General features: G+C 42.1%; 1 protein-coding gene and 1 pseudogene across 1 annotated transcript; one reads left to right on the top strand and one right to left on the bottom strand.

Moving 5' to 3' along the window:
- Window positions 1–1,741: 1,741 nt before the first annotated feature.
- LRRC47 (leucine rich repeat containing 47) lies at window positions 1,742–13,110 on the bottom strand. The gene is made up of 7 exons (XM_074306460.1): window positions 12,438–13,110; window positions 8,296–8,751; window positions 7,018–7,134; window positions 5,277–5,392; window positions 3,253–3,355; window positions 2,836–2,925; window positions 1,742–2,603 (listed from the first exon to the last, which is right to left on the bottom strand). Exons 1-7 carry the CDS (start codon window positions 13,047–13,049, stop codon window positions 2,358–2,360), a joined length of 1,740 nt encoding a protein of 579 aa, XP_074162561.1. The 5' UTR covers window positions 13,050–13,110; the 3' UTR covers window positions 1,742–2,357.
- Window positions 13,048–25,381, top strand: part of LOC141562568 (alpha-globin transcription factor CP2-like) — a 27,073-nt pseudogene continuing 14,739 nt past the window's right edge.

Below are 25,381 nucleotides of genomic sequence, written 5' to 3'. Positions count from 1 at the left end.
CCCAAGTGGTTTTTTCCCTTCTGTCCATTTGGCGGATCTCGAATCCTAAAATACTTTCTTAAGAGTAGACAGAACTCATTAGCAGCCTTTGTTTCTCACAGAAAGTCAAATAGTGACATCAGGGGTTAAACCATCCTTTACATTAACAGAATTTGAAGCAAAAACAATATGGGAGGGAGAAACTGGATTAGCAAGAATTAGCATGGAACAGCTCAGCAACTATGAATCTTATTTTCTCAACCTCTTAGCGAGAGCCTGATTCTAGGAGACAGAATGTGATTATGAACCATTTCCACTTATTAGGAATAACAGTAGGTGACCAGGGAGCCAGGTCAACAGTTAATATTAGGCTAAGGACAGGCAAACAAGGGTCTTTTGTTAGAAAATGTTATTTGGTACCACCCCGGTCACCAGGTTTGTCAACAGACCCTGGATTTTGGATACTGGGTTCATTGATGATCTATGGCACAAATAATTATAACTTCCCACAATTTCAAAGGAGCCTCACTGATGGTTGTTTTTTATTGAAGGCAGCCAGTTGCTAAATGACACTAATTTTAAGGCAGCAATCTTTATTTCCTTTGACACATCCTGTTATGGAACAATTTCAAGTCTCCAGTTACAGCAGAACTTGGAGCTTTTGGGGTATTCGTAGACACATTCTCTGATGGCAGCATGAATGTAACCCAGGGCCAGCCAAGCACGAGCACGTGGAGGTCTGACACCAAGCGGGACGAGAGTTCCCTGCTAGGCTGACAGCTCACGTGTCGGCTCCACAAGGCTTGGCCTTGCTGTGCTTGGAGGCTGCTCATCGCAAGGCTGGCCACACTAAGTCGTGGGGACTCTGTGGGCTCCGTGACCTGCACCGGTGCCAGGCCCAAGGAGGAAGGCAGATCCACACCAACGATCACACCCTTCTGGATGAAGGCCACACCTACAGCTAACTAATGTGGAAAACGGCTAAAATAAGAAGAGCCGCTTCCTTTGGCATCAAATGATTTGTTTGAGAAGTGAATGCTTTCCTCACTACCTAGGGGAAATAATTATTTAGCTGCTGTCTTTATTAAAAAAAAATTTTTTTTTTTGAGGCTGGGGTTAAGTGACTTGCCCAGAGTCACACAGCTAGGAAGTGTTAAATGTCTGAAACCAGATTTGAACTCGGGTCCTCCTGAATTCAGGGCTAGTGCTCTATCCACTGCTCCACCTAGTTGCCCCCAGCTGCTGTCTTTAAAGAAAGGAAAATGCAGCACCACTCTGAGTGTGTAAAAAGAAACAAAGGGATGTAGTCAGTTCTGATTACATTTCAACATTAAAATCTTCCTATAGTTCCCTCCTTCAATAGGCCCCAAAGGGCTCCCCAGGGAGTCCCATGTGCACTGGTTTCCCACCATTAGAGAACACATGCAGCTCAAACACCGCTAACAGGACAACGTGCACATGCTGACGGGAACCCTATTTAAATGGGGAGATACCAGCCCTGAGTCAAACAGCCATACTTGGGAACCAGCCCCAAGACCCAAGTTAGGACCCATGCCACTTGGTGGCTGGCCAGGGGCTCTGCTCATGCCCAACCCACAGGTCCCAGGTGCATACTTCTGCAGTCACAGAAAGAGCACCTTCCTATGTCAGTGCTTTGAGGCTAACTACACTGCTTGGATACAGTTTCCATAATTTAACAGAGCAAAAGGCATTCCTAACAGCAATATTAGTTAAAGGAATTAGATCACACATAACTTCCTTATTTTTTCCTTATAAAAATTAGGATTTATTCCAAGGCATCGTCATAGTAAAAATTAAAATTTAACTCAGTAGTTTTAAGCGGTACCAGTCCTAAAGTCAGACTTTTTAACAAAGATGATCACTAATAAAAAGAATAATTCTATACTTTCAAAAACTTCCCAATTTTAAACCAAATGTTCCTGCCCAACTCAATTCCCTCTCACCACCCTCTTTTAAAAATTACAGTCTCTTAGGCTGTAAAGTCATGATACCAGAACACAGATCTTGTTTAGGTCATTCCAAAATCCATTTAAATTTCAGGAAAAAGGATAAATGAAAGCAGCTCTTCGGTGCTGTAAAATTACAACCATAACACTGAGTTTTACAAGTATATAATTAGACTAAAATGGCCTCTGAGATTCTGTGATTTTTTTCACTTTTGGCATCAAGAAGAGACAGCTTCATTAGACATAGCTTTGGAAACTGAACTGATATTACACATTTTCTTTAAAAAAAAATTCAGGGGTGGAAAATGTAGTGAATAATTTAATTATACCATATACAAACTCCTGTAAAATATGCCAAAATGACAACAATATATTTTACAAACAGCTTGCAGAAAGCTGTGGGCATTTCCATCAACGGATGATTGTTATATGGGAAGCAGTTATGTCCAGATCTGTTTTAGAAGGATACAAAACTTTTAAGTTCCCTTCCATGTCTACAACCCGAACTTGCTCCACGATTAATGGTGAACTGCCATCTTTTTCAGCATTCTGATCAGATTTGAGATTGAAGGGGCTCGATACACCATCAGCTTCTGTATCAGAGAGGGATTGTTCCTCTTTGTTTTCTGAAGTGAATTTGTTGAGTTCAGCCATTTTCTGCAAAAGAAGTACTATTTTAATTGAAAGAATGAGATGACCTTTAGAGTCCCTTCTAGCTTTATAATCCCAAGGGCTTGAAGCAGTTAACATTTCTCTACAAACCAATGTAGGAAGCAAACATATCCAATGAAAAGAGCAAGAAAACTAGAGGACAAAACTCCTAGTACTTCTAAATATATTTATAATTCTGATAGTTAATCTGATAGATGTGATCTTCTAAACTTCTTACCAAAATGAGAGTGTCCATGATATCTTTGCAGATTTGCAGACTGGTAGCACTTGTCACTTCCAGAAATAAATCCGAGGTGGTTGTTTTAATCTAAATAAGTTGCAAAAGATGTAAGACAAATGAGAGTTGAAAAACGGATATATCAACATTTGCCATTTCTACTCTACAAGAACATATAGAATACGATTCTAGACATCAAAAAAGTTCCATCTCTCCTAAAGGAAAACATTCAAGTGAAATAACACACTGCAGATTTTTCTGTTCATCACTGACAGTTTCTTAACAGGACAAAGCTCTCCTGGGCTCAGTTTACTATTAAATACAATTATGCTAAAGTTTTCATTTGTATTAATAACTCATGCATTCGCCTATCCATGACATAAGACATTTATAATAAGTTTATGATGTCACACGTACCTTTGTCTTCTCACTGTTTGTTATTGGTGGGAAAGAAATAACCACATTATCTGCGTCTACTAGACAAGGGTAGAATTCTTTTCCATCTAATAAATGAAGATATCTGCCAAAGAAGGAAAAAAAATAGGGGTGTGATTGGAAAATATGGCTAGTTATTTAAACACCTGGACCCCAATCATCTATATGTAGCAATGCGGCAAAGATTTGAGTTGAAGTTTGTAAGATCCAACTCTAATTCTGTGATCCTAGAACCTACTTTAAAAAAAAAAAAAAAAAATCCACTGAACAAATTAACAGCATGAGAACAAGGAAGCCTCTCAATCACTGTAGAGAATAGATGGTTTAGATACCTGTACATGGATTCAAGAGAGGTAGTATGGCCTTGTGGATGGGGAACAGGCCTCAAAGTCAAGAAGAGGTGGATTCAAGTCCAGTCTCTGACACATAATAGCTTCAGAATCCCGACAACTCTATTACTCTAAGCTGCAGAGAAGTTGCTGACTTTTACTGGTGGAGTTTTCCATACCAATGAAATACAAGGTCCAGTCACTATCCCTATTTACAGATAAATAAGGTGCTAATTATGAACTACGCATCTAATTCCTTAAAGCAGGTTTGAGGACCTTGATCTGGTTAAGACATCCTGACCAAAATAAAGGACCAGGCCGCCTGCCCAGCACTGTGGTACCTGGCTGGGTCTGCCCGTTTCCACAAATTCTAGGGTTCTGAGTTTTAGTTTGAATGTTTGAAAAAGTATAAAATTAATTATTATTATTATTTTTTTATAACAGATCATGAATGCTTCTAATTCCTGTCAAGAATCACGTTTCCCTAATCATTTGGGAGGTATCAACTGAAAGAAAACATTTACTCTTCTCTTAACTCCAAAATGATTATTACTCATTTTAAAAAACCAAACCCCAGGGGCAACTAGGTGGCGCTGTGGATAGAGCACCAGCCTTGAATTCAGGAGGACCCAAGTTCAAATCTGATTTCAGACACCTAACACTTCCTAGCTGTGTGACCCTGGGCAAGTCACTTAACCCCAGCCTCAGGTAAAAAAAAAAAAAATAAAAAAAATAAAAAATCAAGAAGCAAAAATTTTTTGACATTTCCTGACTGAGATGAAGTTCTTAAGATACTCTGAAATGAGTATGTGAGAACCAACATCTAGTATAACAGTACCTTCAGATATTTACTTTCTAACTTGCAAGCCAGTTTTCGTTCATAAACTAAAAGCCTAGTCTAGAGATAGTTTGGTTTTGAAGCAAGGAAGCTCTAGGCGTGCCTCTTTTTTTTTTTTTTTTTTTTTAAAGCATGGCTAACGTATAATCGTCATTATACTGCTTGCCTTCTCAGTGGGTGCAGGAAGGAAGGAGAACATTTGGAATTCAAAATTTTAAAAAAGAATGTTCAAAATAAATTACAGAATGAATTGCCATGTTAAACAAAATTATGAAAAATGTTGTTCACCTCCTTATCTAGGTGAGGGATGTAAAGGTCTCAGAGGGCAAAATGAGACAGACAGAAATACATGCATCTCTATATTTCTCTTTTGGGGATGACCAATGTGAAAATGTCATTTGCTTGACCATTCACACTTGTAATAAGAGTTTAGTTTTTTCTTTGTTATTGATGTAGGAGGTAGGAGAGGAAAATGATGGAGAATTTTTGCTGATTAAGAAAATAAAACTAAACAGATCATTTATTCTTAGAGTATGTGCACTATGTTGTGTTTCTTTCATTCACTTCCCTCTACCTCCCTCCCTTTTCTCTCCTCTATCCTTCTCCCTGCCTTTCTCCTTCTTTCCTCTCTCCCCCACTCCTTTATCTCCCATTCATCACAAGGACTGGTGTGTGTGTGTGTGTGTGTGTGTGTGTGTGTGTGTGTGTGTGTGGTGTGTGTGTGTGTGTGTGTGTGTGTGTGTGTGTGTGTGTGTGTGTGTGTGTGTGTGTGTGTGTGTGTGTGTGTGTGTGTGTGTGGTGTGTGTGTGTGTGTGTGTGTGTGTGTAGCAGGGACTGACCTGTGCAAACCTGAGACATTTTGCCTTTTCTTTTGCTTTCTCTGCTCCTCAGCTTCCAGTTGTAATTGTCGGACAAGGTCCTTTGCTTTGATCTCCTTCCGTCCTAAGGGGACAATCTGCCAAACAGGAAAGAAATACAATGACCGAGAGCTGATACTCCATTTGGAAAGCAGCTGATCTGATCTACAATGCCACAAAAACATATCTTCCCATCTCTCTTCTCTCCCCCACCTTTCTGTTTTCCAAGCTGACAGTCACCAAAAGGCTTAGAGATGTGTGGTGGAATGGAGAGGGCATTGGAAATGGAGTCTTTAGACCTGAGTTCAGATCCAACTCCCTCCTTAACCCCATGTGACCCAGAACAAGCCATTTAACTTCTGTGTCTCAGTTTCTTCATATGTTCAATGATTCTATGACCTAACTTAATATCATAATCATCCAATTATTAGATATATTCCATATCTCTACAAGTATTAAGATGTTCCTGAGGCTTTGTTCCCCAACTTTCTAATACCATATAGTTTTCTGTTAACTTGTAGCTCAAAAAATCATATTCATTTTTAGAACCAGTTTCCAAAGAAAACCAAGTGTTACAAAAGCTATTTTTAAAAAATGTTCTAAACGGGGCAATTTAATCAAAGTCTGGTTATTATAAAACAGAACATACAACTTGCAAAGTCGGAATCACAGGAAACCCAGGAATGCCTAAGGGAAAAACCCAAGGCCTCTCTCTGAGAAAATCATTAATGACCAAGTGCAGTAAAAGAATGGAAGAAAATACCGGGTGCCTGCAACCAGACCTTGGTCACAACCGGCCCTCCCAGCTGTCTTTGAAACAATTAGCAGGCAGGCAGCACCTCCAATTTTCCAGTCACTCTTTCTGGAGACTCTCAATTTCCAAATACTGTGACTAATATATACAAGAAAGAGGTGGGGTGGACATGGATACCTTTCAACCTAATCTTAACTTGGAGGTGAGCATATTAATGAATTCCCAAAGGTTATCAGATCTAAAGAAGTAGGATCATAGGAAAGAAGAAACAGCCCTGCCTGACCTGGTCAAGTTAGGTGAAGTATGTCCAGGAGAAAGTTTCCCTGCCAAAGCCTGAAGTATCCTCAGGTGACCCTGATGATACATCAGGAAAGAATTTAGATGAACAAGGAGCAGGTTATGAGAAAGCCACTTAACAGAGGTGTGGAATATACCAAATTTGAGGGCTGCAAACTTAAGATAAAGAACAAACACCTAGAAGTTCTTGTTTCAAAATGAGCAAAAATGCATAAGATTATAAGAGGGAAGATCTTACTATGATTATGTTATTTGGGATTTCAAAGTTATCTCTAAACATAGCCTGTTGGGGTTTGGGGGCAGAGGAAACAGACAAAGGAGTGAGTTTTAAGCCACCGTGTGTATATGGATGTATCTACTTGTACATACACAAACACGCTCACATTCTCCCATCCTTATGGTGGTAGGATGCATAAATGAAAATATTTAAGTTTCTTGAAGAGTATGTGAAGGACAGGAAACAGGGAATACAGTAATGTCTGAAATTGAACCTCAGGCTACTTTACTAATTTAAGTGCTAGACAAGCTGCAATCTGCATCTGCATTGTAGGAGGGAATCTCCATACCAACAAAACCATATGTTCTTGATATTCAGGCTTATGCTATTCATCCAACTTTAACACACGCAAACACCACAGGCCAACAGGAGAAGCAGTAAATGAAATTTGGTACCTTTAGTTCTTGGGGAGACTGTGCTCCGTACAGCAGAGGACCTTTGATCAGCTTAAGGTCATGGGTTGCTATTGTTGCTGCTGTTCTTTTCTCACAGATATCTTCATGGAGCTTGGTCTAAAACACAAGTTCAAGAGGATTGTCAAGATATCAAGGTTTCTCTAAAAGTAAAATGAATGGCAAAATGATCTTTAAATCCAAAGGGTTTAAACCAAGAACTCAGTGACTGGACAATAGTAAGCAAAGTTTCCAATATCCTTCTTTAGGACAGCCCTTCTCTACAGCCAATGAATGGCTTGTCTTACTGAGAAAAATATTGAATGGAATTAACAAAATTAGTTAACATTAACAGAAAAAGTCTTCCTGGTTCACATTCATCGGCATCATTTTCAATTAATTTTAAAGTACACCATCTGAATTTTCAATGGGCCAACACTGGAATTCTGACTGATAGTTGGATTAAACCAAAACAGGCTCAGGGCAGGGGTTCTCAAACTACGGCCTGTGGCCAGATGCGGCCCGCCGGGTTATAGCAAATGGGCTGAGGGGCAAAGACAGAGTGTGAGTTTTTGTTTTTACTAAAGTCCGGCCCTCCAACAGTCTGAGGGACAGTGAACTGGCTCCTTATTTAAAAAGTTTGAGGACCACTGGCTTAGGGGAATAGTTAGAAAGCATCTCCCTCCCTAAATATTCATACCCTCAAAAGCAGTTTCTGCCATTTTGTCATCATTACCAATTCAATCAAGGAAAAAAACATATGGTAAATGTACAGTTTTTTTTTTGGTAAAATTATTCTGACCACGTAGAAGAAAGATTAGGCAAAAACATGTTAAGATTATGGTCGGAAAACTAATAGATTCCTTTAAAAGCCACATATTTCTTGTGTTCAAAGATGTAGCTAGGGGAAGAGAGGTCAAAAGAAACAAGAAATCAGGTAAACTGAAGTTCTGCCAATTGAACAATTTACAACCAAAACTGCAGCTTGGAGCATAAAGTAAGAAAAATCTACAAGGACCCAGGATATGTTTGACTTCATTAAATTCACCTTCCAGTTTAAGGAACAGGTTGTTTTTTGTTTGGAGGGGGAGGAGGGCCACAAAGGAGGCAATTTTACTTACAAAAGGGCCTTCTTAATTTTTGAGGGACACTAACACTTCTCAACCACTGGATTCCAGGGGAAATTTGAGACCCACTGGTTCCCTAAGTGCATTTTTACTTGCATTTAGCTCCCAGACCTAATACACTTTAGAATAATGGGCTTAACTCCCAGGGCACAACCTGCATTGAGAGGAATCGCTTCAGAGCATTTCCTGGTCTCAAGTTCATTCCTTTGACTACAGCGCACACTATGTAGGGCCGGACGTCTTTCACCACTGGGTTTACTTTTACAGTCAGAGAAGTGGGATTTTCAGAGACATGCAGAATTCTGATGAGAAGCTTGTTCACTTCCTCCACTTCTTCCTCTTCGCCCTCGCAGCTCTCCTTTTTCTGCTTTCGCTCCCTTTTTTTCCTCCTGCTTTCTTCTTTTTCGGAGCCGTCGGTCTTGCCCCTTCCTTTGCCTCGTCCCCCAACTCGCAGATACTCCAGGATGGATTTGGGTTGGCAGCCATTCACCATTTTCTCCAGGCGTTTATCTTTCAGTTTGTTCCCTTTGAAATTGATCTCCTTGAGTTTTGGACAGTCAGCAAGTTCCCCAGGAATTTCACTTAACTGATTGTTAGCCAGATCCAAAGTCTGAGGAAGTAAAACACATGAGATTAATAAGAGATCAAAGACCTAAGCTTATGGGATCATGATCTAGAGCTGCAGGGGAATCCAGGGGTCACCTAATGCCACTTCTCTCTGACTGGGCCTCCATCCTGGCACAGGCCCATATCACCTCACAGCTAGTGCTGTGGGAATCTGCCTGTCTCAAGTCTCTCCCCACTGCAGTCCCACCTTCCAATCAGCCAACAAAAGTATTTCCCTAAAAGCAAAAATCTGACCCTGTCCTTCTAACTCAATCAAGCCCACTGACTTCCTAAAACCTCCTGGAGCTCTACTTGGTATTCAAAGCCCTTCATGGTCAGATCTTCCCCACTAACATCATCTTTCCAGTCTCCCTCCCTGACACGTTCTCTTCAGTCCAGAAACACTGGCATCCCGGCCATTTCTTAAACTAGGGCCTACACCACTTTGCTTGGACAGACTCTGCTCAATACTCCCTCCTTAATACTCTTCTCTGGCTTCTTTTAAGTCCCAATTTAAATTCCATTCAATAGGAAGCCCCTCCTAATCTCCCTGCTGATTATCTTCAATTTATTCTGTCCATATCTTGTTTATACATAGCCACTTGCATGTTGGCTCCCCCAATAGACTGCGAGCTTGGAAGGGTAGGATTGTATTTGCTTTTCTTTAAATCCCCAGTTCTTATGACAAACATTTGACATACAGTAGTTACTTAATGCTCACTAATCCAACCCCTCTCATATTGCAGGTGAAGAAAGTGGGATACAAGGCTGGTTTATAAACATTTATTAAGTATCTACTGTGTATCAGGTAGGTTGCTAATGGCTGGCAGTTAAAAAAAAAAGGGAAACAGTCACATGGGCAACAAGTTCCAGGGGCAGGATTTGAACTCGGATGCTTTTGTCTCCACAGCTTCTTCTGATTTATGCCTATTACCTAACTTAATCTTTTCATCAACTGGCTCTATCCTTCATTTACAGTTCACTGAGCTGAGGCTAAGCCAGCAGATAGATTACACAGGGGTAAGTCAATTCAACACTGATGGGCAAGAATTTGGAGCTGAAGGAGACTTTGGGTTCCACAGTCCAACTCTCCCCTCATTTTATAGATTAGGAAACTGAGGCGGAGGTGAAAATGACGTATCCAACCAAACGAATGCTTAATAAGATCAGAGCACACACAGCAGATCCCACTGATTATTTACATTCGTCTCTAAACCCTTTGGATAGAGGGCCAGCAGGGGGTCAGGAGGACCCTACTCATACTTAGCTAGCACTGTTCTGTAACTTTTGCCTCAGTTTCCTCCTCTGTAAAATGAGCTGAAGAAGGAAATGGCAAACCTCCCCAGTATATCTGCCAAGAAAACCCCAAATGGGGTCAGGAAGAGTCAGACAAAACTGAAACAACTCAAGACCAACCAAATTCTTGATTTTTTAAACTGAATTTTGCTTTTTCATTTCTGGCAGACTTGCAGAGGTAAAGTCATAAAAAGGTAGTTTGAAAAAAGGCCACTAAGAAAAATTGGATCTGGGGAAAATATTCAATCATGGAAAGGCAGCTTAGAGAAAGAAATGGTCAGAATAAAGGGTACAAGGGTACTGGTCTGGATGGGAAAGCATAGGCAGTGGTAGGAACTCAGAATTCATGGAGCTCCAGCTCCTAGAGAAGCTCAGAGGGGTCAGGGCCTGGTTTAGGTCTCTGAGTGACCTTGCCAGGGGAGGGCTGATTCTTTGGACCCCATGGGGTAGCTCCTGACACAGGATGAAAGGAAACAAAGTGTCAGGCTCTGTGCTAAGAACCTTATAAATGACAGATAACTCTGCTGCTACTGTCCCCACTTTTACAGATAAGGAGGTTCAACGACTTTCCCAAGCCAGGTCGCACTTCTAACTCGGTATCTGAGGCCAGATCTGAACGCCAGGCTTGCTGACTTTGGGCTCGGACTCTATCCACTAAGCCCCCAGCTTCTTCCAGCAATTTAGAGGAAAGCACCAGATACTTTTATGCTCATTTTCCCCTCTAGGATTGTATGCAGGTCAAAGGATGAATCTGAAGGCTCTTTTTGGCCCTCAGTGCGCCAAAACTGTGAACTAGCATTGGAAGCTCTTTGGTTTCCTCCTTTCCTGGCTGCTACTTTGAATCGACTACTCCTCCAGAACGCAAGAATGTTAAGAATTGGGAGGAACCTCAAAGCCCACCAAATCTAAGTGGACAGACTTTTGACAAGATCCCCTACAAGTGGTCACTATGTCATCTAGCCTTTGCTTGTGCTGAGGGATCCCCCACAGCACTCCACTGAACTTCTGGATCTCTATCGGGACCCTCTTCTGCTCACAACACTCCTGTGACTCTCCGTTGTCTCTAGGACAAATTAAAAATTGGGTGCTTACGTTTTTCAAGTCTTTTACAACTCGATCTGAACCATTCTTCCCAGCCTCGTGGGCATTATTATTCTGCCTGTACTCTTCAATCCACTATAAAAGGGAGTCCTCACAGGTAGTGCTCCACCTCCACGCCTTTCCCATCAGGCTGGAATACACTCTCCTATCACCTCTGCCTCATAAGTCCTTTTCCTTCAAAAAAGATCCAAGCACCACATAGGGTGATGTCTCCCTCCTCACCTGGAACTGCAGCAGGCAGGACCTGCCTTTACCCAAATCACTGATGAAAACACTCAGCGGTACATGAACAACCTCCTTCAAGGCTGACTCAGAACCATCCACGGCTCCTTCGGCTGGGATTTACAGTCAGTTCTGTACATACATGAACTCATCAATGATATGCAATTCTAATGCACCTCTTCCCACTTTATGCAAAAACAAAGATCTTATGAAGCACTTTGATTGCTAAAAATCTGGGTAAGTTTTCCTTGGAGCAGTCCAGCAAAAAAGGCAAAGGCAGTGGTCCAGCACAAGCTGTTCCGAAGAAGCTACGCTAGTTTCAGGTTATCGTCACTTGCTTCTCTAAGTGTTTACCAAGGAAATCTCTATGGTCTGCCAATGTCCTCCTTGGTTTGACTAGCTGGGTTCCCACACTAATTTTTCCTGAGGCTGGGGCTAAGTGACTTGCCCAGGGTCACACGGCCAGGAAGTGTGAAGTGTCTGAGGCCAGATTTGAACTCCTCCTGACTCCTGGTCCTGCCCTTTATTACCTGGCCGTGCATCTCTCCACGCTTTATAGTATTTCAATAGAATTACTTTTGTCAGCTTGTGGAGCTTATTTCACATTCACGGCCATTACTTTGACAGCGCTTCCAGAGGCTGCCTCAGTGGCTGCCAAAGGAAGCTCCTGACAAAAAACTTGATGCTGCGGAAAAGGAGAAGGTGGCCTTGCTGGGCGGCAGGCCCTCCACCCCGTGGGCACCCCCAGGGCCGGAGCTGAATAAAGGCTGGAGGGGCGATATCCCCACACCTAGGGGCGCCGGGCCTAGCCCCGCCCCCTCCAAAGTCAATTACACTAAAGTAGGCCGGGCTAAAGGGAGGTTGGGGCGGGAACTCAGAACCCCGGCAACCTGCAAGTTCCAGACGCACCCGGGTGCGCGCCGTCACCCGCTCACGGGGCGTCTTCATTTACAAGTGGGGCTGAGGGTACTTTAGCTCCCCGGGATAGGTTCGGGCGCCTCGCTTTTCCCAGAAGCCTCCTCCCCCCCCCCCCTCCATCTCCCGGGGGGTGGGGGTGGGGGGCGCGAGCACCTTGAGCGCCGGCAGTCCCGCCACGGCCGGGCTGAGCTCCTGTAGCTCGTTGTCGGCGGCCGCCAGCTCGCTGAGCAGCGGCAGCGCGAAGAGCTCGGCCGGGAGCGCGCTCAGGCGGTTCCGCGCCACGTTGAGGCTCTGCAGCTTCGGCGCGCAGAGCGCCAGCTCGGCCGGGAGCGCGCGCAGCCGGTTGGCGCTCAGGTTGAGGCTCTGCAGCTGCGGCAACGCCGGGGGCTCGGCGGGGCCCAGGCCGCTGCCCGGCGGCAGCTCCTCCAGCGCGTTCCCGGATAGGTCGAGCACGCGCAGCGCGGGCAGCGGGCCCAGCTCCGGGTTGAGAGCGGGCCCGAGCGCGTTGCCGCGCAGCACGAGGCTGCGCAGGCGCGGGAGACCGCGCGACAGCCCCGGGCCCGGCTCGCGCAGGCTCGCGCAGCCGCACACCTCGAGGGAGTGCAGTAGCGACAGCGAGAATACGCGCGGCGGCAGCTGCCCTCCCGCCGCCCGCACGCGGTCTTCCAGCGCCGGACCCGTCAGCAACAGCTCCCGACGCTGCTCGCGCTCCACCAGATCCACCTCCGGCCACGGCTCCGGCGCTTCGGCCACCGCCGCCGCCATGACGCCTGTCCGCCTCAACCGCACAGCCACCGGCACTTCCGGGGCGCTGCTCCCGCCCCTCGTTTACGTCACGTCCGTGGGAAAAGCTAGCGAGAAATGTGGGAGGCTAGAGAGAGACAATAAGTTTCATGAAGAAAAGCCAGAGCGCCACCACGGGGAGGCGGGGGCTCCGGAGGTTGGACCATCGGCCCGTAAACGAACAATAGAGTTCCAAAGTGTTGAGTTGCATCACCATGGAGCATGCTATAGGTGGCTAGAGTCCACGCATAGCTTGGGGCGGGGTGGGGATGAAAGCGAGAGAGCTAGAGTTCCAATTACTGGTGAGACAGCGTCAGGAGACTAGAGAGTCTCCTTCACATAGTAGGGACACCATAGAAAGACTTATGGGAGGATAAGAAGTGGTTTTCCCTTCCCCTAGAAACTCCACCATAGAGAGCGAGCTCGAAGACTAGATGGGAACTCCACCCACCGGAAACTATGGTCCCATCAAAAGGAAAAAAAAAAAGCGATCGCCATGGAGAGCGCCAGTGAAGGCAAGCTTTGGTATCGCTGCGTGGCTAGAGAGAATGAGTGAGGAAGCCGCCCTTTCTATAGAGAACCGTGGCATACTGGAAGGGGTGTGACCATAGAGAATTCCAAGAGAGGCTAGAGCGCCACACTTTAAATAAAGAGTTGGAGTTTACCATAGAGAGCGAGGGAGAAGGCTAGAGTCATTCCATTAACCATGAAGACCGCAGATGAGTTTACCATAGAGACCTCCAAGACAGGCTAGAGAGTCACACGGCTTTTATCATAGAGACCTTCAAGGGAGGCTAGAGAGTCACACCGCTACACTCAGCCCCGCCTCCCAAGGGAGGTGTCGTAACCATGGAGAGCTCCCCAGGAAACTAAAGAGTTTGGAAGGGTTGGGTGGCCGGAAGGATGGCACCCCGGGGTTTGTGGTTATTGCCATCCCACAACAAACAATGTAATAACAATAGGTTCTCAGCTCTGTGGCCCTTTTGAGTTTTTACCGAGCGTTTTCCATCCAACAGCCCCTCGAGTAGGTGGTTTTTTTTTTGTTTTTTCCCCTGAGGCTGGGGTTAAGTGACTTGCCCAGGGTCACACAGCTAGGAAGTGTTAAGTGTCTGAGACTAGATTTGAACTCTGGTCCTCCTGAATTCAAGGCTGGTGCTCTCTCCACTGCGCCACCTAGCTGCCCCCTCGAGGAGGTGTTAACTGTGCCATTTTACATTTGGGGAAACTGAGGCCCCAAAAGGGAAAGGAGCTTTCAGTAGTCACACAGCAGAAGAGTAGTGGATAAATCATTCCATGGCACTAAGCAGCTGCCTTCTGTGGAAGATGGATTTCTGAGAGTATTTAACCCCACTTTGTGCCGTATTTGCTGTTTTTTCGTACATGTTCTGAAGGTCTCCTTCCATAGTTCCCTTCCTCCAATGACATTACAGTTACCGGGACCCTGAATGGTCCCTCGAGCAAGGGCTTATTTTTATTCCATCTATTATCTGGAAGACGGAGGTTGACAAATATTCACTAGCTATGATATTGATAAAGAAGATCGTGTTCTCTGGTGTGACACTGTACACGGCCTTTTTCTCCCTTTTTCTGTCTGTGCGTCTCCCTGATCTCATTCCAAAATGCTTTCTAGGTAAGCCTACCTACATGGCCTGGCCTTACCCAAACTGTAGGTCACATACCTGCGTTATTCATGCCATTGGAAATCCCTGCAACACTTTTCTCAACGATGCACATTTTTGTAGGACTTTTAGTGTTAGACAATGCTCCTGAACGCGTTCCTTATTCTGACGTTATCTTTGAGAAGAGGGGGACGTATCACCTTTCCTGTTTTGCAGAAAGAAAGATTTGAGGCATCCAGAGAGTAAGCGATTTACCCAAAACCTCACAGTCAGAGACTGCCAGCCTTGTATTCTTTCATGAAATCTCACAGATGCTCCCCAAGACATTCCCACTTGTCCTTTTGTGGAAAGTAACTCTTGAGCTTGTCAGTCTTTCCTGACTGGATAGGACTTCATGGATCTGGAATTCAGTCTCCCACCCCAGGGCTGTGCCTTCCACAGAACCAGAAACAAACACATATTTACAGGGTGATGCAAGGCACTCCATTAAGGCAGCTCTGCTTTGGGGAAGGGCACAACAATTCTGCACGGATTTCACTGTAGGGCTTCCATATGCCTTCTCCTAGGAAAGTGGTCCCTAAACTCTTTTGGTTGAGTGGTTGTGTCAGTTTCAAAATTCTATAACCAAATATCCCTCCAACCACAATAGTCCCTGCAACCATACCCACCCGTACAAAACTCTCCGCCCTAATCAGAACCGTACTAGGAATCTTAATTGCCATAGAACTTAACCTCTTAACAAGATGCCAAACAAATCCTTAATCCACACTCACAACTTCTCAAACATGCTAGGGTATTTCACACATTTTCCACCGACTACACCCATTAGCATCTCTGCCAGATAATTAGAAATGCACAATCACGTGGTCAAAACAGTAAACCAAGAAAGAAGCTCATAATTCTTCATCCCCATACTACAAATAGAAATTCCAAAAGACCTTTAAGAATTCAACAAACTGTGCTGGAATGGGGCACTGTCTTAGATAAAACAAATAGCCCATTCTTAAATTGAACAACAAGAATTCAAGAAGAACTTCTACAATAGACTTTCACCATAGTGAATATTAGCGATCTCAAAGCAATGCAGAATGGGAAGCTTTTGAAATATGGAAACCTATCAGAAAACAACAAAACTACATGAAAATGGGAAGAAATATATATTGAAACCAGTTGCACTTTCTACGATTAGAATTGTCCCAAAGATGCTTTCAATGAATCTATAAAAAAAGAGTACATCCTTAGAGAAATCATTATTTTACTATTATGTCAATAACCAATTATTACATTGGTATTTAGGCTTTTCTCATTTATTTACTCATTTAAGGCCTAGCCTCTGTGAAATATCAGTACCTGAAGGACTTGGTTGATAAGATTTCTCAACCCTCACGGAAATATGCACTTCAATCTTGGTTGGGATCAGATCCAACTAGGAAATCTAATTTTGTATTACTAATTTTGTATAGTAAGCATTAAATAAATGTGTATATTTTGTAATGTATATGTTAATGATTTTCACAAGCCCATAAAGCAGATATTATTGGTCTCATTAGTCTCATTTTCAGGTAAGACAACAGAGCTAACAGAAGTTATTATGCAATTAGCTCTCAGAGACAAAGTCAGGATGAAGAGCCAGAGTTTTTTCATGACATCAAGCTGCCTTGTCAAGGACATGGGTGCCTGGGAACAGAGGTATCCTGTTTATGTAGAGAGATTCAGACATGAAAGAGACAATGAAACCTTTGTTTATGACAGCTAGAGGGCAGAATAGTGCATAGAGCTTGTAATTTTTGTTCAGATCCAGTTTCAGACACTTATTAGTTGTGTGATCCTAAGCAAGTCACTTCCTCCTATTTCCTCATCTGCATAATAAGCTGGAGAATGAAATGACAAATTACTCCAGTGTCTTTACTACAAAAATTCCAATGGGATCATGAAGAGTCAGACATGACTGAACAAAAAACAATGTAAATGTAATAGGAGCATGGCACGTATACAGAGAACATCAGATTGCTAAAATGGCCTTATCCACATGGAAGACACTAGGAACCTGCTTCTGGAAGAATGGAGGATTGGAGATATATGATGTTGGTGTAACTCAGGCCTGGGAGTAGCTTTAATCCAACTGTCAGGATCTTTAAAGTAGCCTGACTAGGTGCCAGCAGTAGTTTTTGGAGCATTTGATTCTCGGGGACTCACATAGTCAACCGAAGGAGCCTTAGAGTTTCCTAATCTACCCGGTCTGATTCTTTGACTTCTCCCTTTGTTCTTTTCCATTCTAGGTTAAGGGAGAGTTGTGAGCCACAAGGACCTGGCAGTCCAGAATCCAGGCAGGATGTTATAGTCAGTCCGCCAGGAATAAGTGAGGCTTTAAGGACTCTAGCCTGGTAGAAGCCAGTACTGCCAGCCACATACCTGAACTTGATAGGACCAGTGCTATGGAAGAATAGAGCTAAATTGTGAGTCAATCTTAGCCCCTCTATCACCTTCCCCAGGGAAGGGGGAATCATGCTCCTGACTGTATTGGAGAAAATGTTTATATATTTGTAATCACCATGTCTGTGAAGTAAATATCCCTCTGTAAAAAGCTGTTCTGAGGTTGTGCTAGTGTTTGATCTCTATTTGTTCTGAAACATTTCAGATTTTTCGGGCTTTATTTATACATAATAAATACACAAATGTAGCTAGGTAGAGAAAAGTCCATGTCCCCATGGCTTTGTTTCAGGCTCTCCCACTCTACCTCCCCCCCCCATAAGAATAAGTATAAGGAGTTTTAAGATTGAGAAACTTGAACTTCAGAGAACTTGACAGTTTGAGGGGGAAGACTTCTTGTGTTTTTCAGTATTTAACTCTTTTCGATGTTTTCTTGGCATAGATACTGGAGGGGTTTGCCTTTCACCTTCTCTAGCTCATTTTAGGGAACTGAGTCAAACAAGGGGAAATGACTTGTTCCGAGTCTCACAGTAGTCAGTGTCTGAGGTTGGATTTGAAATCAAATGAGTTTTCTAACTCCAGGTCTGGCATACTATGTACAATGGTGCCCCCTAGTAGCCACTGAGGCAAAGCACTGGAGACAAAAAGGAAGGGTTCAGAAATGGCCAGTCTGAGCCAGGAAAGAGGTTTCTGACAATGGTCCGAGAGCCCTCCACCAGCGGTTTAGATCAAAGACAGATTTGAGCTAGCCAAAGCCATTTCTGCTCTGTGACTTCAAGGGCTTGGCCTCTGGACCAGGGGTTCTGCTGCAGGAGATGAAAGCTTGCTCTAGTCAGATCTTTTTTGAAAAGAACAGACTGTTCCTCCAGGAAAACAAAACAAAACAAAACAAACAAAAAACAACAACAACAACAAAAAACCAACCCCCCCCAAAACAAAACAAAAAACAAAGGTTTTTTTTTCCTCTCCTCCATTTCCAAACTTTATTTTTCTTTAGATTAAGGCCCCTATTTCTCTAAAATAATTGTAAATTTCTTCATGCTTTTAAGTTAAAAGACTGTGGGAAAGCTAACTCTCTTAATGAGGAAAATATAGAAAAGGATTTCAGCTGAACTCAGACGCTGAAAGCAGAGAGAAGCTCCATCCCCCTGTGTCTGCTGGAGCCAGGCCTGGCAGAGGGCAACAGGAGCTGGGCATCTAGTGAGTGGCTTTATTCATTCATCTATCCAGTGGAGTCAGCAGGAGATTATGCCTTCAGAGGAACAATGTCCAGCAGACTAGCATGGGATGGAGATAATAACATCCACGAGAGACTTGTTATAGGCTACTGGGGAGCTGTTATTGTTGTGCCTCCTTCATTTGTTTTCTAAAAAAGGACTAATGATACCACCAGGATGAAGTCTTGGCTTACATGTGAATTAGATTGAAAGAGGCAAAACTGTGTAAACCCTGTGGCAGTAATCAAAATGTTATAGATCAAGGCTTGATTTATTGTGCTGTTGATGATTTAGACACATGGTATAAAATTCAAATAAAAATGGGGGCCACTGATCCTTACAAAAAGGATGAGAGCGTATGGATTTAATTTTAAAATGTAATGTTGTTTTTTAAAATTTATTTTGTTATGTATTTCCCAATTATATTTTAATCCGGGCAGCAAATAGAATTGTCCAGCAGAGAGATCTTAAAAGAGTTTGAATCCAACCTCAGACATTTACTAGCTGTGTGTGACCCTGGACAAGTCACTTTACCCTGTTTACCTCAGTTTCTTCATCTATAAAATGAGCTGGAGAAGGAAATGACAAACTAGTGTCTCTGTCAAGAAAATCCCAAATGCTGAGTAGGTGACATCTCTGGCCTAGACTTAAGAAGGTGATGGAAAAAATATTAATGCAAATTAAACTTAAAACTGTATTCTGCCTTTTCAGCAAGTTCAATGCTTACTAGTACAGTCTTGGATACTGGCTAGATCACCAGAAAATAGGACTAAGAGACATCAGAAGTCCTGTAGAGTCTGAGACCACTGGGTGATACTTGGGAAATATGTTCTCTGTGTGGCCTGTATATATAAATTCCTTGCAGGCATCCATTCTTTGCAATGATGATATGTGTATTTATGGGGAGAATGTGTCCCATGTTTATGAGACTAGTGTTTTGTGGCTACTTTCTCACCATTTCACTAAATCCTTTTGCTTTGGACTTATTTTGTCCTTTGCCTGACTATTATAGATAAACACGACTTCAGACCCAGGATCTATTCATTGTTCTACCTAAGTAACAGCATCTTCATTTTACAGATGAGAAAACTGGGTATCAGAGAGATTATAGTATGATATTTATTATATATTCCTCTACATAGTGAGGAATAGGTTTGGTTGTTGTCCTTCGTTCTTGAAGAGGACCAAAATGGCATCACTATGTTAGGATTGAGTTACCCTGTGTCCAACTGTGGCTGATCAGACCAATAGGAACTCGGAATTCTCTGCCACAGATCAGGCACAAATAGTTCATATGAACATTTGGGGTGATTCTCTACTTTTGAACATCTCACATTTCTTCTAAGCTGATTCAATTTTGCTTTGCTCATAGAGCCCAGCACCTTCTCTGATGAGGGCACACCATGTTGGGCGATCCAGTGCCAGTGTCAATCAGTTCTAAAGTTCTTAAAATAATTATAATAATGAAATAGGTAGTAAATTTAATAAAAGAGACCTTGAAAGTATCCTTGTATTATTTTTTCTGACCACCTAATGAGTGCTTGTCTAAAGACAAACTAGTCTTTAGGGAAGTATACATTTGTCATTCAAACAATATGGTCAACTTGTCAGAGTTCTCTACAGTAGAGTTGGAGTGCTTGATAGCTTAGTTCAAGAAAGGAGTTCAGTGTCTGGTATCTCATCCTGCCAGGTGTTCTTCAGAATCTTCCTAAGACAATTCAAATGGAAGCGATCCCATTTCCAGGCATGATGAGGAATAAATTAGACTGAGATCTTGAACCCAAGACTCCTGACTCTCTCCATAGCATCCTAGCTTGGATAGATAAAAGGCAGCATATGGTTAAGCAAGCCAAACCACTGTTTCCTCTCAGACTCAGGAAAACAACCCCTCTAGAGACTCTACTGAACAGCTGCTTTTACAGGTGCTCTAGTCCCTGGAGTCCTCAGCATCCTTAGTTAGAATGATCAAGGCCCATGTATTTGCTTTCTTTGTATCATCAGGGCTTAATTCAGTGTCTGGAGTAGTATAGGGTATAGATGGGGGGAAATAGCAGGCTGGATTTGGTCTGGGGAATATGAGGTTGAGTATGTCTCATTAATGTGGTTTCCTGATTTCTTGTTTTTCTATTTTAAGTCAGTTGTCTATTTTGCCAGTGAAAGATAGTGTGACATGGTGATAGAAATGAGATATCCTAGGTTCAAGTTCTTCCTCTGACACATACAACAACTTTTCTCTGCCTCAGGTAACTCTGCAGAAGAGTTGTTGATTTGCTTTCAATTTAACAATAAAGAAGCATTTATTAAACATCTCATGCTGAGTACTTAGGCTACAAATACAAAAAACAAAACAAGCCCTATTCTCTTTTAAATTATTTGCTTAGTATTTTATTTTCCCTCAATTACATGCAAATTTTCATCATTTTTAAACTCTCAAGCTCAAAATTCTCTCCTTCTCTTCCCACCCTCCTCATTGAGAAGGTAAGCAACTTGATATAGGTGTAGTTAGGCAAAATATGTTTCCATATTACTCATCTTGTAAAAAAAAAAAAAAAAAAGGAAAAAAATTTTAAAAAGTAAAAGTATGCTTCTTATTCGGTTTTCACTTTTTTTCTCATTTTCCCTTTTATTCCTCATATTCCCTTTTTATTCCCATTTATTATTTTATTTATATCCATCTTTCACAGCATGACTGATATTATTTGATTAATATGATTGTACACATATAACCTATATCAGCTTACTTGCTATCTTGGGGAAGTGGGAGGGAGAAAATTTGGAGCTTAAAATCTTACAAAGATAAATGTTTCGCACTTAATCGGAAAAATGCTATTAAGTTAAAAAATACTATTAAATCTGCATTCAGACTCCATTAATTCTTTCTTTATGGATGGATAGTATTTTCCATTTTAAGTCTTTCAGAATTATCTTGGCTCATTGTGAGGACTGAGTTAGCACCCTGGATACCTTAGAATCAGCCAGAGTCAGGATAAGCAAAAGTCCTTGGGTCTTTATTCTTTGTCTTTAGGGGTAAAAGTGAAGGGAATGGACACAGGATCTCTGCCACCTTCTTCTTCCTCATCAACCGAAAAAGTGACTCTGACTTGTCTTACTCCACCCCCTAATCTTTCCCACAATTCTCTGTATACACCAAGAGATTGAAGCAGCACAGAATAGTGGGAAGGGCCATTTTCCAAGCATATGCTAATAGAGTATTGTCCCATGGGTAATTAGTCTTACGTGCTTAGTTGTCTGACCTCAGTGCATCAACTCAGAGTTTCAGCCCTTTATAACTCATTGTATTGCTGAGAAGAGCTAAGTCATTCACAACGGATCACTTACAATATTGCTGTTGCTATGTACAACATTCTCCTGATTCCACTAATTCCATTGTGCATCAGTTCATGTAAATATTTCTAGAGTTTTCTGAGAACATTTTGCTCATCATTTTCTATAGCACAATAATACTCCATTAGAATCACTTCACATGGATAGAGGGAATATCCTCAGAGTCTCCTATTCCAAAGAAATCACAAGACTAGAGCAGCAGCAAAATTCTTTCCACTTTATCAAATGATGTCAAATAATAAATAATAATAAATGTTAAATGGCCTGGTCTTTTGAGGAAGAAAGAGACTGGGGGCATCTATGCATTAATTTGAATAGGTTGAACCAGCTTTTAAAACCTTGCCAGTAGGTAGGGCTCACTACACCTCAAAACTTTTTTTCTTGATGAAATCAAGAAGCTAGCTCATATGGACTTAGCATTTCAAGGTCAGTGGCTGAACTCAAAGACAAGATGGTTTATGTTCATGTTTCTATAATAAACTGTTTGATACTATATTTAAATTCACCTTCCTTACTCATTTTGCCTTGAAATATCCCATTTTCCAGATGAGGGAATTGAGATCTAGGGATGAGGTCATAGAGCTAGTAAAGATAGAGGTAAGACTAGAATCTAGTTCTCCAGGCCCCCTATTCTTGTATCAATATCATGAACCTTATCTATTCTTTAAAGCAGGTTCCTAAATCGATGCTTCACTTTCCCAGTGAGAATTAGTCCATATACTTGAATGTTTTATAACTGCATTTCTCTAAGAAATATTCTTGGATTCAGGTAGAACTTCTCCCTGAATTAGTGCAGAATAGAGAAGTATTCCAGGATAGTATATTAAACTGTTAAAGTCTCCTCCAGGGACAGAGAAAGTGACATTTCTCTCTGCACAACAAACTCCCCTGTCTCTCTGGGGATTAAGACTCAGATGGCATAGGTGAGGTGGCACTGAGGAAGCTGGTATTGTGAAGGCTGCCAGAATCATTAAAGTGAATGATAGCCGAGGTTATCCGGTAATGAAAACAGATCTTTTCTCCCTCCTCTCTCACCCAAGAAATAAATAAAAAATAAAACCCTGGTTATAAATAGATAGAGTCAACATTAAAAACCAAAACAAAACATGAGTCCGTTACCTCTCTGTCATGAGTTAGGTAGCGTGTTTCATCCTGAGTCACAGGGAATCATGGTAGTTCAATGCTCTAATTAATTTCTGTCAAAATTGTTTACCTTTATAATGACATTATTATGTTCCCTAAAGTCTCGGGCTGATGGTGAAAGAATGCCCTTTCAGATGAGAAGTAGAAGGAAGGAGCAGGGATATAGAAGGAAGAGTGTTGAACACAAGAATCCTATGAGAAAGGCAACGTAGGGATGATTATCTCCATTTTATGGATGATGACATTGAGGTTTAGAGAATGAAAGGGAGGGATAGTAAGAGCCAAGATTTTAATTCAGGTTCTCCTCTTCCCAATTTGGAACTTTGTCTAACACCCTGAGATGAGAATTTAAATTTAGGCTGGAAAAGGGATGTTGAGACAGTCTCTCACTTGAGGGGTGGAGTTAGTTGTTAGCAGAGTCAAGTCATTTGACTTCTCCTCCACTCAACCATGTGACTCGATTTTTATATAACTCCTGCTAGCTCACCAGTTGTGAAATGGATACTATCTCAGTCTATGACCATTCATTCACTAACAGTTCCAATTTAATATGACTATGTACAATGAAACTATTGTCCTCCTTGGCCCTAGACCTTATTCTCTTTTAATGCAGCTCCAGATTGTGTTAGTTCTCTTGGCTCTCACATCACACTATTGACTTGAACTTGTAGTGATCTAGAACCCCCAAATATTTTTCAGAAGAACTATGGACTATCTACAACCCCCATATATTCAGTTGAGCAACCAACCAATAAATATTAAATGCCTACTATGTGCCAGGGGTGGGGGTACAAAAAGAAGCAAAAGATGAGCATTATCAAAGAGCATGTGGAGAGAGTAAATAATATAAGAATATAAATAATATAAGAAGAGTGGAAAGGTGGGAGGGGGCTAGGTCACGAATGATTTTATATTTGATCTTGAAGGCAATTGGGAGTCACGGAGGGTTTTTGAGTAGCAGGGTGACATGGTCAGATCTGTGCTTTGGAAATATCACTTTAGTGGAGGATGAGAAGAGATATGAAGAGAAAAGGGACTAGAACAAAATCTTGAAGATCACCTGTGATCAGAGAGCATAATCTGGAGAGGAAAGGAGAGTCTGATAAGGGAAAAAGGAACCAGGAGAGAGAAAAGTGTTCTGAAAACCTAGAGATACAGAATATCACAGGGAGGAGAGAGTGATCAGCAGTGTCAAAGTTTACAAAGAAATCAAGGAGAACAAGGATTGAGAAAAAGCCATTGGATTTGGCCGCTAAGAAATCATGGATAACTTTGGAAAGCATGGTTTTGATGGAACAATAAGGTCTGAGGTTGAGTTGTAAGGGGTTAAGAAGAGAGTGAGAGGAGAAAAAATGGAGACACTTATAGAAAACCTCCTAGAAGAGATTAGTTACAAAGAGCAGAAGAAGAATAGAATGGTAGTGGGGACGGAAGGACCAGGTGAAGGCTCCTGAGTATGGGGGATGTGGGGCCACATTTATAGACAGTAGGTAATGAACCAGTCGAGAGGGGGAGATTGAATTAAGTGATAAGATGGAAATAACAGAAGCAACAGTTTGCTGGAGGAGACAGGAAGGAATGGGATTTCTTTAGAAGAGATAGGGATTAGTCTTGGTAAGAAGTAGGGCCACCTCATCATATGAGACCAGAGTGAAGAAGGAGATAATGGCACCTGATTTATAGAAGATGAAGAAGAGCAGGAAAGTAAGCACACAAGGTAACCATGATTTCTTTTTTTTTTTTTTTCCTATAAAACATTAGGCAAAAATCCTCAGCTGAGAGGGTGTGGGAAGTGTGATATGTGGGAGATTTAAGGAGGGGTGAAAAATTTTGGCAGAGCTGTTGAAGAAGGGGTTAGTGAGTTGATGTATTTAGGGCTATCTCTAGTCAACCTGATCTATATCTGATCACTGGAAGAGACAGTGAGGCTGGTGACTTTGCACAGCCCTCCCTCACTTAAGTCCATTTCACTTTCATGTCATGGAATCACCTCCCTGAAGTCATGATCATCTTTGAGAACGAAGGACAAATAACAAGTGAGTTGATAAGGAAGGCATAAAAGGATTGATAGTAGTAGTGAAGACCCAGTTAAGGTGGTATAAAATAAATTTATAGTAGACCCAATTAGGATGGTTTCTGATTTTTCTACCTTCATTCAGCAGCATGTCTGTGGCAGAGAAAATGGTGAAGATTGGGAGTGATTCATAGTCAGGACATAATCAGTGAAATGATAATGGGCTAAGGATTCAAGAGAGGAGGACAGTGTAGAATTATATTGGTTTAACAAAGAGTCAGGATAGGGAAAAAAAGAAAGTGTCTAGTGCCAGAGAGATTACCTAGAAGAGAACCAAAAAATTGGAAAGTAGGATTTTTATAGGGGAAGGCAGAGGCAGAGGTAGAGGCAAAGGCCAGTAATTATGGTCAGATATGGGTATTTCAGAATTTTTGAACATGGAGTTTGTACATTCATGGATAATTGCAAGATCAAGGGTATGACTATTTTTGTGTGTGGTTGAGATAGAGTGAAAGATAAGGCCATGGGAAATGAGTAGGTTGAAAA

This window comes from Sminthopsis crassicaudata, chromosome 3 (assembly GCF_048593235.1).
Source record: "Sminthopsis crassicaudata isolate SCR6 chromosome 3, ASM4859323v1, whole genome shotgun sequence".
NCBI classification, from domain to species: domain Eukaryota; kingdom Metazoa; phylum Chordata; class Mammalia; order Dasyuromorphia; family Dasyuridae; genus Sminthopsis; species Sminthopsis crassicaudata.
The sequence above is the reverse complement of the archived record's forward strand: the minus strand, read 5'-3'. Positions and strand labels throughout refer to the sequence as shown.

What these genes read in the sequence shown, in the direction of transcription:
- LRRC47 (XM_074306460.1), bottom strand. Translation starts at nt 13,049, where the DNA reads ATGGCGGCGGCGGTGGCCGAAGCGCCGGAGCCGTGGCCGGAGGTGGAT. An exon ending in AGTCTCCCCAAGAACTAAAG is followed by an intron (nt 5,393 to 7,017) that starts GTACCAAATTTC and finishes CCTGTTTGGCAG; the next exon opens with ATTGTCCCCTTAGGACGGAA. An exon ending in AATGTCTCAGGTTTGCACAG is followed by an intron (nt 3,356 to 5,276) that starts GTCAGTCCCTGC and finishes CTTCTTTGGCAG; the next exon opens with ATATCTTCATTTATTAGATG.